Below are 13,319 nucleotides of genomic sequence, written 5' to 3' on the forward strand. Positions count from 1 at the left end.
TCGAGGGTGGGGGGGCTTACTGTTTTGTACGTTAAACTTATCACCGTAGGCAAGGAGTCCTTTGAATTTACTTGGGATCGAGAGATTCGACAGATTTACGATGTTTTTTTCCTTGTCCGCCATCCGGGTTGATTGCACTGGCAAGTTTACATTACAGTGCATCGTTTGTCATGTGAATTGTCCTTCGTGCACCCCATCCCCCACACACATGCACATCACTAGCCATTCCTCAACACACTATTATGTTCACTCACACCAGCCATGTCTCAACAGCTGACATACAAATTAGAGCAAGTTTTCCATGTGATCTTCAGAGCAGGGATGTCAACCACAAAAATAAAAATCATTCCCAAGCACCCAAATACCGGCCAATTTTCAACCCTGTCCTAACGGGATATATGCAAATAGGGGCACAGTAACGTTTCAGACACACTGTACAACAGCCATGGAGATTGTGTTTCATGTAGCATATGTACAAAGGACCCTATATAGGTGATATCAGCACTTACACAGTCAACCTCTGGTATTATTGCAATTTTCAAATTTTACGTTAGACATTCTCTGTGTTACATCTAATGAAGTGATGAACAGGAAATACACAAATTCCAATGCAGCTACTAGCTGATAATTTTTTGAACTAATTTCGATATGTGTGATCATTTAATAAATATATAATGTACTTTCAGATATACAAAAAATAAGTGATACAAAAAAAGAACTTCAAAAACCATACATGTTCCTTTTATCCTCACGCAAGAACAGTACAACACTGGACTCTATTAACTTGACAAAATTATATCAACATACAGTATCCTTTCTAATAGTTTTTCTTGCATGTATGCATTGCTTGAATTGTAGAACTATTTCTCTTGTAGTTTACGGTTATCACAAGCATAACAACACAGTTTTTCGTTGTGACGTTTCAGGAGAACACACGCTCCTTTCATCAGACATTTATTTTTAGTTTGATTATAAACATTTATGGATTTATTATATATAAATATCCTTTTTCATCAAGACTTTTGGAAATAACAAATTATATGGAACTGGTGTAAATATAAATTTATCAATTTCAATAGGCATTCCAAAATGGCAGTTTTGGCTGATATTATTATAACAAAAATTGGTCATATTACTAGTTACAAACATTCTACGGTAAATTATTGCCACTTGAAGTAATTATTATTATTGCAGAATACTCTTAATAATATAATTCAGAATTTCAAAAAAACAACTTCATAAAAATGAGTAATGCAAGTTACAATTGTAACTGGGAAGAATGATATTGATGTCTTCAGAGGACACGGCTAAAATATGTCAACCTTAATTAAGATGCTTGCAATTTTTGAATTTCAAACTTTAAACTTAACCATGTTGAGAAAAGTTGCAGTTTAAATTACCCTGTTTTATTATATTTTCTAAAAGTTGTAGAGATAGGCGTAAAACTTTCAAGATTTCTCAAATGTAGTAGTTATTTAGTACTGGATGCTATTTTTATGGGATGGAATTTTTTTTTATTCTGCCCTCCTCTTGCCCCAAAATTAAGCCTTATGTTCTGATTCTGCCCACCCCACTAGTTTGTCCCCAAGTCACGCCCACGGTTGTAGCAAATCTGACTGGCCTTGAGATTCATGGTTAAAATCATAACTAGAAATAATAAACTTTTTTGCTGTTTTAATGTGGGTTAATCGGTTAATAATTTCCAAAAAAAATCATCACTGGGTAAAATACCACATTCTATATCTACAAGGTTTGTTCAAAAAGTATCAGACTTTTATTAATAAAAAAAATGTATATTCAGATACCACAATCTTACATTACTCTCCTTTAAAGTAGTTTCCTTCGGCTGCCACACACTTCTCCCAACTGTTCTCCCACTGTTGGAAGCAGCGCTGGAATGCTTCTTTTGGGATTGCACGCAGCTGGTCCGTCCCATTTTGCATGATGTCTTCCCTGGACTGAAATCTGCTTCCTTTCAGGGGCATTTTCAGCTTGGGGAAAAGACAGACATCACATGGAACCATGACGGGTAGAGTAGGGAGCCTGACAAGCACAGGTGTGCTGTGTTTGGCCAGGAAAATCTGTATCTCCAAGCGGAGTTTCTTCTGCTCGATCATTAGTAGCTTCGGCACGAACTTCGCTGAGATTCTCCTGAGGCTAAATTCATTAGTCAAAATGGAATGAACGGATCCAATGCAGTAGCATTGTTCAAGTTTTTCAGTCATTTTGTCAAAAACGAAATCCCAATGCCACTCACTTACACTTTCTCACTCATCGGCAGTCTGCCGGCGACTGACTGCTTCTACAGGCAGGAAAAAAAAATAAGCATTAGGATGACCTATATATGTGCATCCAACCATGCCTCCCTAACTACATTTGTTTACGCCAAAAAAATTAAAGTCGGATAATTTTTCAACAAACCTCGTAAAAAGAGTCACAACTGCATTGAATGCACTGACCTGCACATAGACAGGAGCATTGAAAACATCAGCCAGAACTTGTAGAATGGCCTTGTTGGCAGATGCCCCTCCTGTAGCTATAATTCGTGCCTCTGAACCTACAAATATATAAAAGTACATTACTCACCATTGGTACCATATTTACATTATTTCCTGTAGCAAGTGAGAGTCAGTATGGAATGAAGTACACGGAAGTATATTTGCTACTAGAATGTCTTTCTAGTATTAGCTCCCATCAAATATGGGAAAAAAACCCTAAACATTAATAAAATGACCCCAAAAAAATGCAACAAGAAAGTGGTAAATACCAATAACAACATACTGTAGTAGATTTCTGTATGATACGAGTCCAACACATGAGCCCTATTCCCCATGGTACTTAATATAAAATATCTACTCTAACAACTGGTATATTTTGTCCACAACAAATTTAAAACTTATTTTTTGTAATTTTTTTAACTGCTTTTTTACTGCACTCCTACAAAACCATTGATTGTTCCCGGGAAAGAGTAAATTTCCCTGACATTTCCAAAACTTTTTCAGAAAGTGAATTTCCTGACTTTTCAAAGATTTCCACGCTTAAATGCATAATGCAAAATATTTGCTCAAGGAAGATATGATATTTTTAACATTCAGTACATGTAAATTTCACTATTGCTTGGAAGCACTTTTTCGTTATACTTTTTCACATGTTTGTTTCAAAGTGGTTGCAACTCATTCAATCTCTACTGGCACATGTCTTTGCGTGTATTCATTGCATGGATTAAAAACAACCAAAAGCAATTTGATGTGTGGAAACAATGTTATTCATTGAAAGCAACGATCATTCACGCTCACAAAACACGGAATGTCATAAAAATAATGTGTGTGTGTGTGTGTGCAGACTGAGAACAATGCTACAACCACTAAGTTGTATCATGTGGCCATAGACATTACAAACGACGGCTACAGCTACACAAGACCAGAAAGTGATATCATTATCTGGGCCTAAAACATTTACAATTATATCGTAGGGTGAGAGCCTCACTCACACATGTACCAATTGAGGATTAATAATGGACCCACAGATCACAAATAGTTCATTGGTAACAACTGGTGTGATACATCAGTATCATATCTCTGTTATAAACTAGATGATGACACTAAAAGAACATAAAGCAAGATCATACCTATTTCAAAGCCAAATTCCTCTGCATGGGCTCTTTTCGCTATAAATTGCCCTTCTATGACAGCACGCACTTCAGTCTCAATACTGGTAAACCTCGCCACCTTGTCATTCACTTTGTTAAACCTGTGGTCTCCAATTACAAATGGAATGATTTCTTGAGCATCATAGTACAGACCTGTGAAAGAGAAAGAAAATGTATTGTTAAATTATTTTACTTGTACAATATTTTCATAAACAGTCTCAAAACATTAGGTCATTAGATATGCAATGTCAAATTTCGAATCAAAAGTTTAGTTTATTGTATCTCAAATAAGAAGCAGTAGAATGTATCTCAAATAAGAAGCAGTACAATGTATCTCGGATAAAAAGCAGTACAATGTATCTCACATAAGAAGCAATACAATGTATCTCAAATAAGAAGCAGTACAATGTATCTCAGAGAAGAAGCAGTACAATGTATGTCAGATAAGAAGCAGTGCAATGTATCTCACATAAGAAGCAGTACAATGGATCTCAAATAAGAAGCAGTACAATTAATTAAAGCATGCACCTAAACTATTGACACAGTTTTACCCAGACAATTGTAAATTGTTTATCAAAGCCTGGAGAGCTAGTAATAAAGAAATTGCGAAAGGGGTTCTCAAAAGCTTGTTGAGAATTAAATATATTTTCCTTGCAAGTAGTAGTCCAATGCATGCACGACCTGATAGTCAGTTGGTGCAAGGTCTGACGAATATGGTGGGTGACAGAGTTCCAAGTACAGATATTGGTTTATCTGTAATTTTTCCATGCCAAGTCCTGCCACTTTACGAATGTAAAGGTACATTATTGTATTGAAATAATGAACTCGCGTATCCACAAAACTGTTTTTTAAGAAGGTTTATTAATTTTGATGACCACCATCCTCTTCTTAAAATCCAGTTTTGTAGACAAGTAAGTACCTGATTTCATTGTAATAATCTGCTATGGCATCTTTCTTTCCCCGAAACATAAGTAAAGGTATAATTCAGTCCTTTAAAAAAGGTGAGACCCACTGTAGGCATTTGCTTAATGAACCATTCATGTTCTCCATGAAGCATTTGCAATTTTCATACAGGTTGTCCAAAAAGTCATGCAATCGGGACTTTGAATGTATGTAACATTTGTACAAAAAGTAATCGAGACATGAATGAACCTTGCATTGGGTATTAACTTTGTCTATGTAGATATTTTTTTAAATGATCCTTTACATGAATGAGTCCTCCTCCGTGGTCGTGTGGTTTAAGGCGCTGTGCTTTGGGCTCCGACTGTGGGACGGCATGGGTTTAGTCTCTGGGTTCTCAGCCTGTGTATAAGACCAGTGGCAACCCACAATCGTGAGGAAATTGGGAAGCTACGAGTGAGTAGCGTAACCTTGTCATAAAAATCTCCTAGAACGTCTGGGGGTTCGACGTACTGGTTGAAAAACTCTACACATCTAGGTAGGATTGTGGGAGGGAGACTGGCAGTCTGGAGATAGGCCTTACAGGGCTGTGGAGCCATGAGTTTTTATTACATGAACGTTCAGTATGGGGAAAAAGTACTAAGGTGTAAAAAATGTTCTCGTATGAAGTTCACACACCTAACCTACCTATCTTCTTGTATGATAAGTTTCAAATCTTTTTCTTGGCATTGATTGAATAACATGGAGAGATGCCGGGTACACCTGGTACTGCCCTCTGACACCACCAATGTTGCAAGTACACCTCTTAATATAAAAAAAACATACTTTTTTTTGAATATGTCATAATTAGGGACACTGAAATTTCGCGAACGCTTTAAACGCGAAATTATTTTAAAGTGTGTATAATTTTGTTTCGAGTCAAGTGGATGTGAGTTATGACCATTTTGAGCTCCAATTTATTCACGAAGTTCCGCGAAATACAAATCAAAATGCAAAATGAAACGAAAAGTGTCGAAGTTCACGAAATAACACCGAAATTCAGTTGCCAAAACAAAAAAAAACCATTAATTTACCTTCTTTCATAATAAAACATTGGAATGTTATTTTGCTCGTGAAAGTTCAACATTTCATTACAGGTGACAATGACTGCGTGAAGTAGTTTTACATAATCAGAAACGCAAAGCTACAGTGCCTGTAGCAAAACCGCACAGTGCAAACGGTGTCAGTGATAAGTATTTAGCCTCTTTCTTCTCCGTTCATTCATTTCTCCATTCCTGCAACTCAGGCTATCTCGCTCCAACGTAATGCTTAAATACGTTGCTGTCATGCAGAAAATACGGAAATTAGTTTTCTGCTGTTAATGTTATGTTTTTGTAGCTAAAACGCAAATGTTTTAGTACGACTATTTTATTTCAGCCAAAGTTCATGGTCCAAAAAGTTCCAATCAAAGGCCTACAGAAGATCGTGTGTAGTCTGTGTCTCCATTACACGACACACAAAAATACGAGTTTCAAGGATTTTCGTGACCGTGCTTCTTGTGCGCTTGCTCATAGTTTCTTTACATCCCCATTCTCTTTGATAGTTTCTTTGGCGAATTACAATGCCCAAAGTTATTTCAGTATTTGAACGTGCTCGAGAGTTCGAGGAAGAAGGATTCTATGTCTCAGACAAGTTTAAAAAAATCTGATGTGCCGATACTGCAATCAACGAATTGACTGGTGACGGCGAGATACATGCGTAAAACATTGCACTAGTAGCAATACACACAAAGAGAAAAAAGCTTCAGCACTCGTGGCCGCGGTGGCTCAGTCGGTAACGCGTCTGACTACCATGCTAAAGGTCCCGGGTTCGATCCCCGGCCGGTTCAAATCCGGGAACTTTTCTAACGGTGGAAGCGGCCCCGGCGCCCACCCAGCGTCGAATAACATGGGTACCTGGGGGAAACCCTGGGGGGTAAAGGCGGTCAGGGGCGTGATGCTGATCACATCACCCCCACTCACGACCGGATCAAGAAAGTGTGGGGCGTTACCCCCACACCCCCTATACGCCTTCATGGCGTGGTGCTATGCACAGGGGAACACTTTACTTTACTTTACTCAAAATTGGTAACAAGAGGCAGGCAACTCTGACAGAATGTGTGGATAGAGCAGGCCCATCAAAAGCAGCTAAATCGGATAAGAAGGACTTCGTGCTATCAATCACAAAGGCTTTCATGGCAGCGAACATACCACTAGAAAAGTTAGATAATCCTGCACTCCGGGAATGGTTGGATGAACATGTTGAAGGTATGTAAATTTTCAATCTTTAAATCTTCTTTTTCTTTTATTGGGTTTTCCGATGACGAAGAACTCACCTTTGCTTTTTTTTTTTTCTTTCCTCAAGGTGGTACGGAGAGTGCCGACGTAGTTTTCAAGGTGCATAAATGAATAGTGAGGAAACTATACATGTCCATTATTGGGACAAAACATTGTTTTTCAAGCATTTACATCATGAGACTTTTGATCCTTTCTTTCTCTGTTGCCGGGTGATGTGTGGAACATATAAGCAACAATTTTACCTCAAGTGTAATTAGGTTAGGTATGTCAGGGTTTTTTTTTATATAGTAATGTAAATTAGGCACACATGAATTACACCTTTTGTGGATAGCAAACTAGACCTGCCTGATCTAACCTAACCTAATGGTATGTAAGGTAAATAGAGTGTGTATACTTGAAAACTTATATATTTTATTTTTTATTTTAAAGGGTGCTGTAGAGAATATTACATTTCAGCTTAATAAAATACTTCATGTTGAAAGTCTTTTCTATTTTTTTTTTTTTTTTTTTTTTTTTTTTTTTTTTTCAGGTTCTGGTGATTTACCAAAAAGTGCAACTCTCAGGCATGAAATTCATGCTGAGCAGGATGCTGAGGTTAAAAGCAAAATTAAGGGGGAAAAGGTAGCTGTATACTGTGATGAAACAACAGACCGAAAAGGACAATGTGTGTTCATAATTTTGTTCAAAACTTTGTGTGCAGAACCTGAACTATTTGTTTCTGGTGTGAAAGTGTTAAATAGTGCCACAGCAACAGAATGTGCATGAACATTAATGGATTGCTTCCACAAATATGAAATAGCTTACGAGGACATTGTGTGCATTGTTAGTGACAGTGCACGTTATATGACGAAGTGTATAGACTCCCTGAAGGTGCTGCTCTCTGAGGAATTTATTCACGTTCAATGTTGGGACCATAAACTGAACCTTGTACAGTCACAGTGGCCTTCAGCATTACCTGAACTGAATGAGTGTATTTCCAAATGTAAGCTAGCTTTTCAAAACACTCGCAAAAGAAAACATAATTATGTTACTTTCTTAAGAGAGAAGTATCCTAATGGTGAAAAAGCCCCTAATATGTTTCCATCCCCAGTTTTAACAAGATGGAATTCCTGGTATCATGCTGTTAAATATATTGAAGTATATCTTACAGATTTGGTTCAATACTTGTGCTCACTTCATGGTGAAAGTTCTAGTGCAATTGATTATTTCAAGAAACTTACTCAGACTGAAATTTGATCCATAGAATGCCAAGCCACTTTTTTGGTAGAACATTTTCAGCAGTTTGCTGCAACCATTACAGAATTTGAAACATCCAAGAAGCCAATGTGTCACAGACTTGTGAGTGAAGTTGGCGAGCTAAAAAATACAGCCCAGTTTGTGGCTGATGGTGTGTTAGGAGAAAGAACATCAAAGGTTCTAAAGAAAATTTCTACGCTGAAAGCGGCTGCTCTAAAGGGGCAATTTAAGATGTTAGGCAACAAGGCTTGTACAAAATTAAATGACTTACTCCGCAAAGATCCAGGAAAGAATTTTTTTGAAAATGTTAATGTTTTATTCAGTATGCGAAATGTTGCAAGAAATATTGTCAATGAAGACTTGTACGACATTTGCAAGAATGTGCCTATTCTAAGAGCATGTTCACAATTAGATTTTTTGAGAGGGTACAAAGCTTTTCAGGATATGGTAAAGAGTGATGTGAAAGAGACAGGTGCATCTTTGAATTTAATTAATATGCTGGTAGCACTTAAAGAGGATCACGAAAGGTTTGTGTCACTAGCTGTGCAAGTGTTGTGGTTTCCTGTTAGTAATGTTGACTGTGAGCGTGCTTTTTCAGCTTATGGTAAAATAATGACCAACCAGAGATACAATTTAAAACCATGCAATGCAGAGGTTACGTTAAGTGTACACTTTAACTGATAAAAGGTAGGTGCAGACTACTTAACTTTGACTTTTATTTACCGCTTTTCCAACGAAATGGAACTTTTTTCACCGCTTTTATATACCGAAATTGTAACTTTTTAAATGCGAAATTCATGAATTTTATTTACCATAAATCATTGTCCCTAGTCATAATTAACACCATAAATTGTCTGGAATCCATCAAAATCTGTAAGAATTTATCGTTCGTTTGCATTTTGATAAATACCCACACAGGTCATCTATACACACAAAAAATCATTGCAAGCAACTGCAAATCTGTCATTTATTCATGTTTCTTTTTACTTCATACAATAACCTTTATGCATCATAGTAACTTTCTTCCCATAGTGAACATTCATGTAAAGGATCATTTTCTTTTATTAATGTTTAAAAAATATCTACATAGACAAAGTTAATACCCAGTGCAAGGTCATGTCTCCATCGCTTGTACGAAAGTTACATACGTTCAAAGTCTGGGTTGCACAAATTTTCGGACACCCTGTTATCAGTACGGGTAAATTTTATATTAGTACTTAATTACTATCAGCAAAAATGTCATGTTCGTCCTTTCCTCAATTTACTACTATCATTAGTCACATGTGTGCTGTTTTCACAAAATGTAAAATAAATATTGATACACAAAGCTATTTTTCTTAATGGAATTAGCCTTACCCATATTCCCAAAATTTCCCCTTGGAATGCAGTTTAAGAGTTCATTGAACATGTCCCATGAGCCTTCAGCATATTTATCTCGTATGCGCTCACGTGTCAGAGATCCATTCTTAAAACTGGAATAAAACCAAAACCAATTAACATGACTTACAATGGAACAGGCATGTGCTGAATAGGCTCATCTTCCCACACATAGACCTAATAGTTATGAGATATCAGTAACAATGGGTTATATATCAATATTGAGTCAATATTTAAAAAAAATCTAAGTATCAATACCATGAGTATATTGACTTCAATATTATTAGTCCAGGCAATTTACACTTTGACCTGGGCAAAATTGCTTCAGAAGGTTTTTAAACAGTTTCTAGCTCAGAAATCATTACTGAATAACGTATCCAAAATCGGACAACAGGAAAACAACCCAAAAACGAATTTCAAAATGGCAGACTGGCTGTTCTCTACTAAAGGCAAAAATAAAGTAATTTATGCATTTTAGAGAGAGGTAATGCTCTTATTTACATTTAATAATACTTAAACTAAAACTTTCTTTCAACAAATATACCATATCTTATGCAATTTTGATATTAAAAGTTATTTATAGAAGTTGGAAATTGAAAAAATAACAATTACTTCAAATAAAATTATTTTAAGTTCTCTTAATTATAAAGTCAACTTCTAAGGATGGACAAATTTTAATTTATCGTCTTCATCACCCTAGACACTGGCTTACACATGGAGGATGGGGGGGGCTACAGTCCCTCCAGACATTTTGAGAAAAATCAAAATTTTTAAATGGAAGCAGAAAATAATTTGTTAAAAACGAAAGTGCTAAATGAGTCATTCCATGGGAAATCAACACAGTACCCAACCTGACCATCTCCGATTTTCATGAAATTTGGGGAGTTGAAACTATGCAAGGAACTTAGTAACTATGAAAATTTTTAGTTTTGTTTGTCTTGTAATTATTAAATTATTCAAGGTCAAATTTCGCATAAATTGCCCTTTTTGAGCCTGCTTAGCTATACTAAATACCACTATTTCGCTTAGGAAGCTCGAATAAAGCTTATTGTACAGGGAATTGAACAAGATTTCCAGTGATATATAACAAGCCTACCTTTCGATAAAAATATAATTTTGTCACATGACCTTGACCTTTGACCTTGAATATCTCAAAACATGTCATCACCAAAACTCTTGAAAAAAATTATTTGGTCCCTCATACCATACTATAAAACATATCAAAAAATCATTCTGGGACTGCAATGGGATCAGAAGATACAAAATAATATGTGTAACTATGTGACTGATAAAAGCCTCATTACATGAACTATGACGAGTCAAATGTCCTTTAACACCCCCCTTCAAAATGTAAAGGAGTTATCCTGGTCATGAAAGAAATAGGTTAGGCACAGGGAGATCTCTAGCTGTGTGTGTCAAGCGCAGATCCGGCACATTGTTGACTGCCATATTGAATTCAATGCAAAAATTTGAAAGGAAAGGAGATGATGTGATATATCAAATCAGGCTACAATTTCACGAGAAATGAAGCAGCGAAGGTTTCTCCAACTTATTTTTAGGCAACAAACCGTTATACGCATATATTTCACTTACGATATATGCACATCATAGTGTTGTCAATATTCCTGTGAGCACACTCGTTGACGTCTCTCACACTCACATAGAACATTTGGCAATGTAGCAGGTGCAACATCATTGCAAGCAGCAACTAGCCTTCTCTCAGATGGTCAATATCAGGGACTTTTAGTGCATGCACCATTCTCTTCAAATGTTTCTGAATGTAAAAGTCCTCCTAAGATGTTAGATCTGGGGAATGTGCAGGCCTTTTCATAGATCCCCGTCTGCCCATCAATCTACCTAGAAATTTACCATGAAGAAATTGCCAAAATGTTTACATAGTGTGGTCACACACTGTCCTGTTTCAAAACTCTGGAAAAGTGCCATATCCCGTAAGCAAGGATGAAAAACCTGTTCACTTAACATATCCAAGAAGCCCTCACAATTTAAGGTTCCTTTGTTGAATATGGACCAACCATTCCCGTTCTCCATACACTATACCACATCATAAGCTTACCAGCAACAACCATTCGGCTGGGATCTGTCGACTGTAAATTATCAAATCACAGGTATTGAATATAATTTTTATTAACTTTACCGTGAACATAAAAATTAGCCTCGTTACTGAATTTTTTTTCATTCCAAAGGAAGTGGCACGTAATTGTTTCAGATACTTTTCCCAATATTCTCCACTATTTAAGTATTTGGTGAATGTTGCTGATTAAAATCATATGCAATGGTGCGAATACTTTTCTCTCCCAAGATGTCAGTGTGATCTCCACGAGTTCCTAACACGTTTTAGGAGCATTCTTAATACTTTGTTTTTAAACCTCGAAATGGAGAAAATGGTTACAAGCATGCAGTAATAACTTTTTGCTGGTTAAAGATACTTTGGAGAAACCTTCGCTGTTTCATTTCTTGTGAAGTTCTAGCCTGATCTGTATATCACTTCACACTCTTTCCTTTAAAATTTTTGCATTGAATTCAATATGGCGGTCAACAATGTGCCGGACTTGCACTTGACACACACAGCTAGGGATCTCCGTGCCTCACCTATTTCTTTCATGACCAGGATAACTCCTTTACATTTTGAAGGGGGGTGTTAAAGGACATTTGACTCGTCATAGTTCATGTAATGAGGCTTTTATCAGTCACATAGTTACACATATTATTTTGTATCTTCTGATCCCATTGCAGTCCCAGAATGATTTTTTGATATGTTTTATAGTATGGCATGAGGGACCAAATATATTTTCTCACGATTTTTGGTGATGACACATTTTGAGATATTCAAGGTCAAAGATCAAGGTCACATGACAAAATTATATTTTTACCGAAAGGTAGGTTTGTTATATATCACTGGAAATCTTGTTCAATTCCCTGTACAATAAGCTTTATTTGAGCTTCCTAGGCAAAATAGTGGCGGAGTTACAGCACATTTAGTATAGCTAAGCGGGCTCAAAAAGGGCAATTTGCAAAATTGGACCTTGAATAATTTAACAATTACAAGACGCACGAGACTAAAAATTTTCATAGTTACTAAGTTCCATGCATAGTTTCAACTCCCCAAATTTCATGAAAATCGGAAATTGTCAGGTTAGAAATTGCACACATCTGTGTTGATTTGGCATGGAATGACTCAAATGCAAATCCCTCTTTAATTAATCCTTAGTTCCAAATATACAAAATCAGTAGAGTGTAGTAATGCCCATTTATACAATTCCAGCCCCCCCCCCCTTCCAAAATATTAATCCTGCATATGGTAGTAACTGTCATCATATTATTATTATTGCAAACACTCGCCACGAGCTGTTGAAGAGGACAATCGATTACGCTTGCATCCACATCGTGAGGTATCACCAAGGATCGACATGCAGGAACATCAAATGATCTTGAAGAGGAAATCTAGATTTAGTGGGTGTACAGCTTACCAACCCCACCTTTCTACCTCAATCGTCTCTTCTCTCTACTTCCAGATTCTTATTTGAACGTGTGTGCGAAATTTATGGTACTTTGTAGACAAATCGTTAGGTGACAAACACTCAGGTGTAACAAACGATATACCTGCAGCTATATTTTCAATTAATATAGTTTGTTTGTGGATTCCAAAGACTCGCAGTCATACAACAGAAGCATTGCTTTTCTTCCAACGGCTTCAATATCTGAATGTTGGCAGGAATGTAAATTAAATAAATTTGCAGCTGAACGGAGTTCAGTTACTTTCATCAATTTGTCTAATGCTGAGGATTTCCCAATCTAGCACATTCGGGATGTGGTTTTGAGTT

At 36.6% G+C, this 13,319-nt stretch overlaps 1 protein-coding gene across 1 annotated transcript in view; it reads right to left on the minus strand.

Annotated features, from left to right (window-relative positions):
* The window catches only part of LOC145992438 (xylulose kinase), a 56,547-nt gene that overhangs the window by 11,113 nt on the left and 32,115 nt on the right, over positions 1-13,319 (minus strand). Inside the window, exons 9-11 of the mRNA XM_083128825.1 lie at positions 9,457-9,572; positions 3,629-3,802; positions 2,460-2,557 (exon numbers count right to left, since the gene is read on the minus strand). Coding sequence (XP_082984951.1) covers positions 2,460-2,557; positions 3,629-3,802; positions 9,457-9,572 — 388 coding nt within the window. The remainder of the gene's footprint in view (positions 1-2,459; positions 2,558-3,628; positions 3,803-9,456; positions 9,573-13,319) is intronic.

The sequence above is a fragment of the Lepisma saccharinum genome, chromosome 1 (genome assembly GCF_977018435.1).
Source record: "Lepisma saccharinum chromosome 1, izLepSacc3.1, whole genome shotgun sequence".
Taxonomy (NCBI): Eukaryota; Metazoa; Arthropoda; class Insecta; order Zygentoma; family Lepismatidae; genus Lepisma; species Lepisma saccharinum.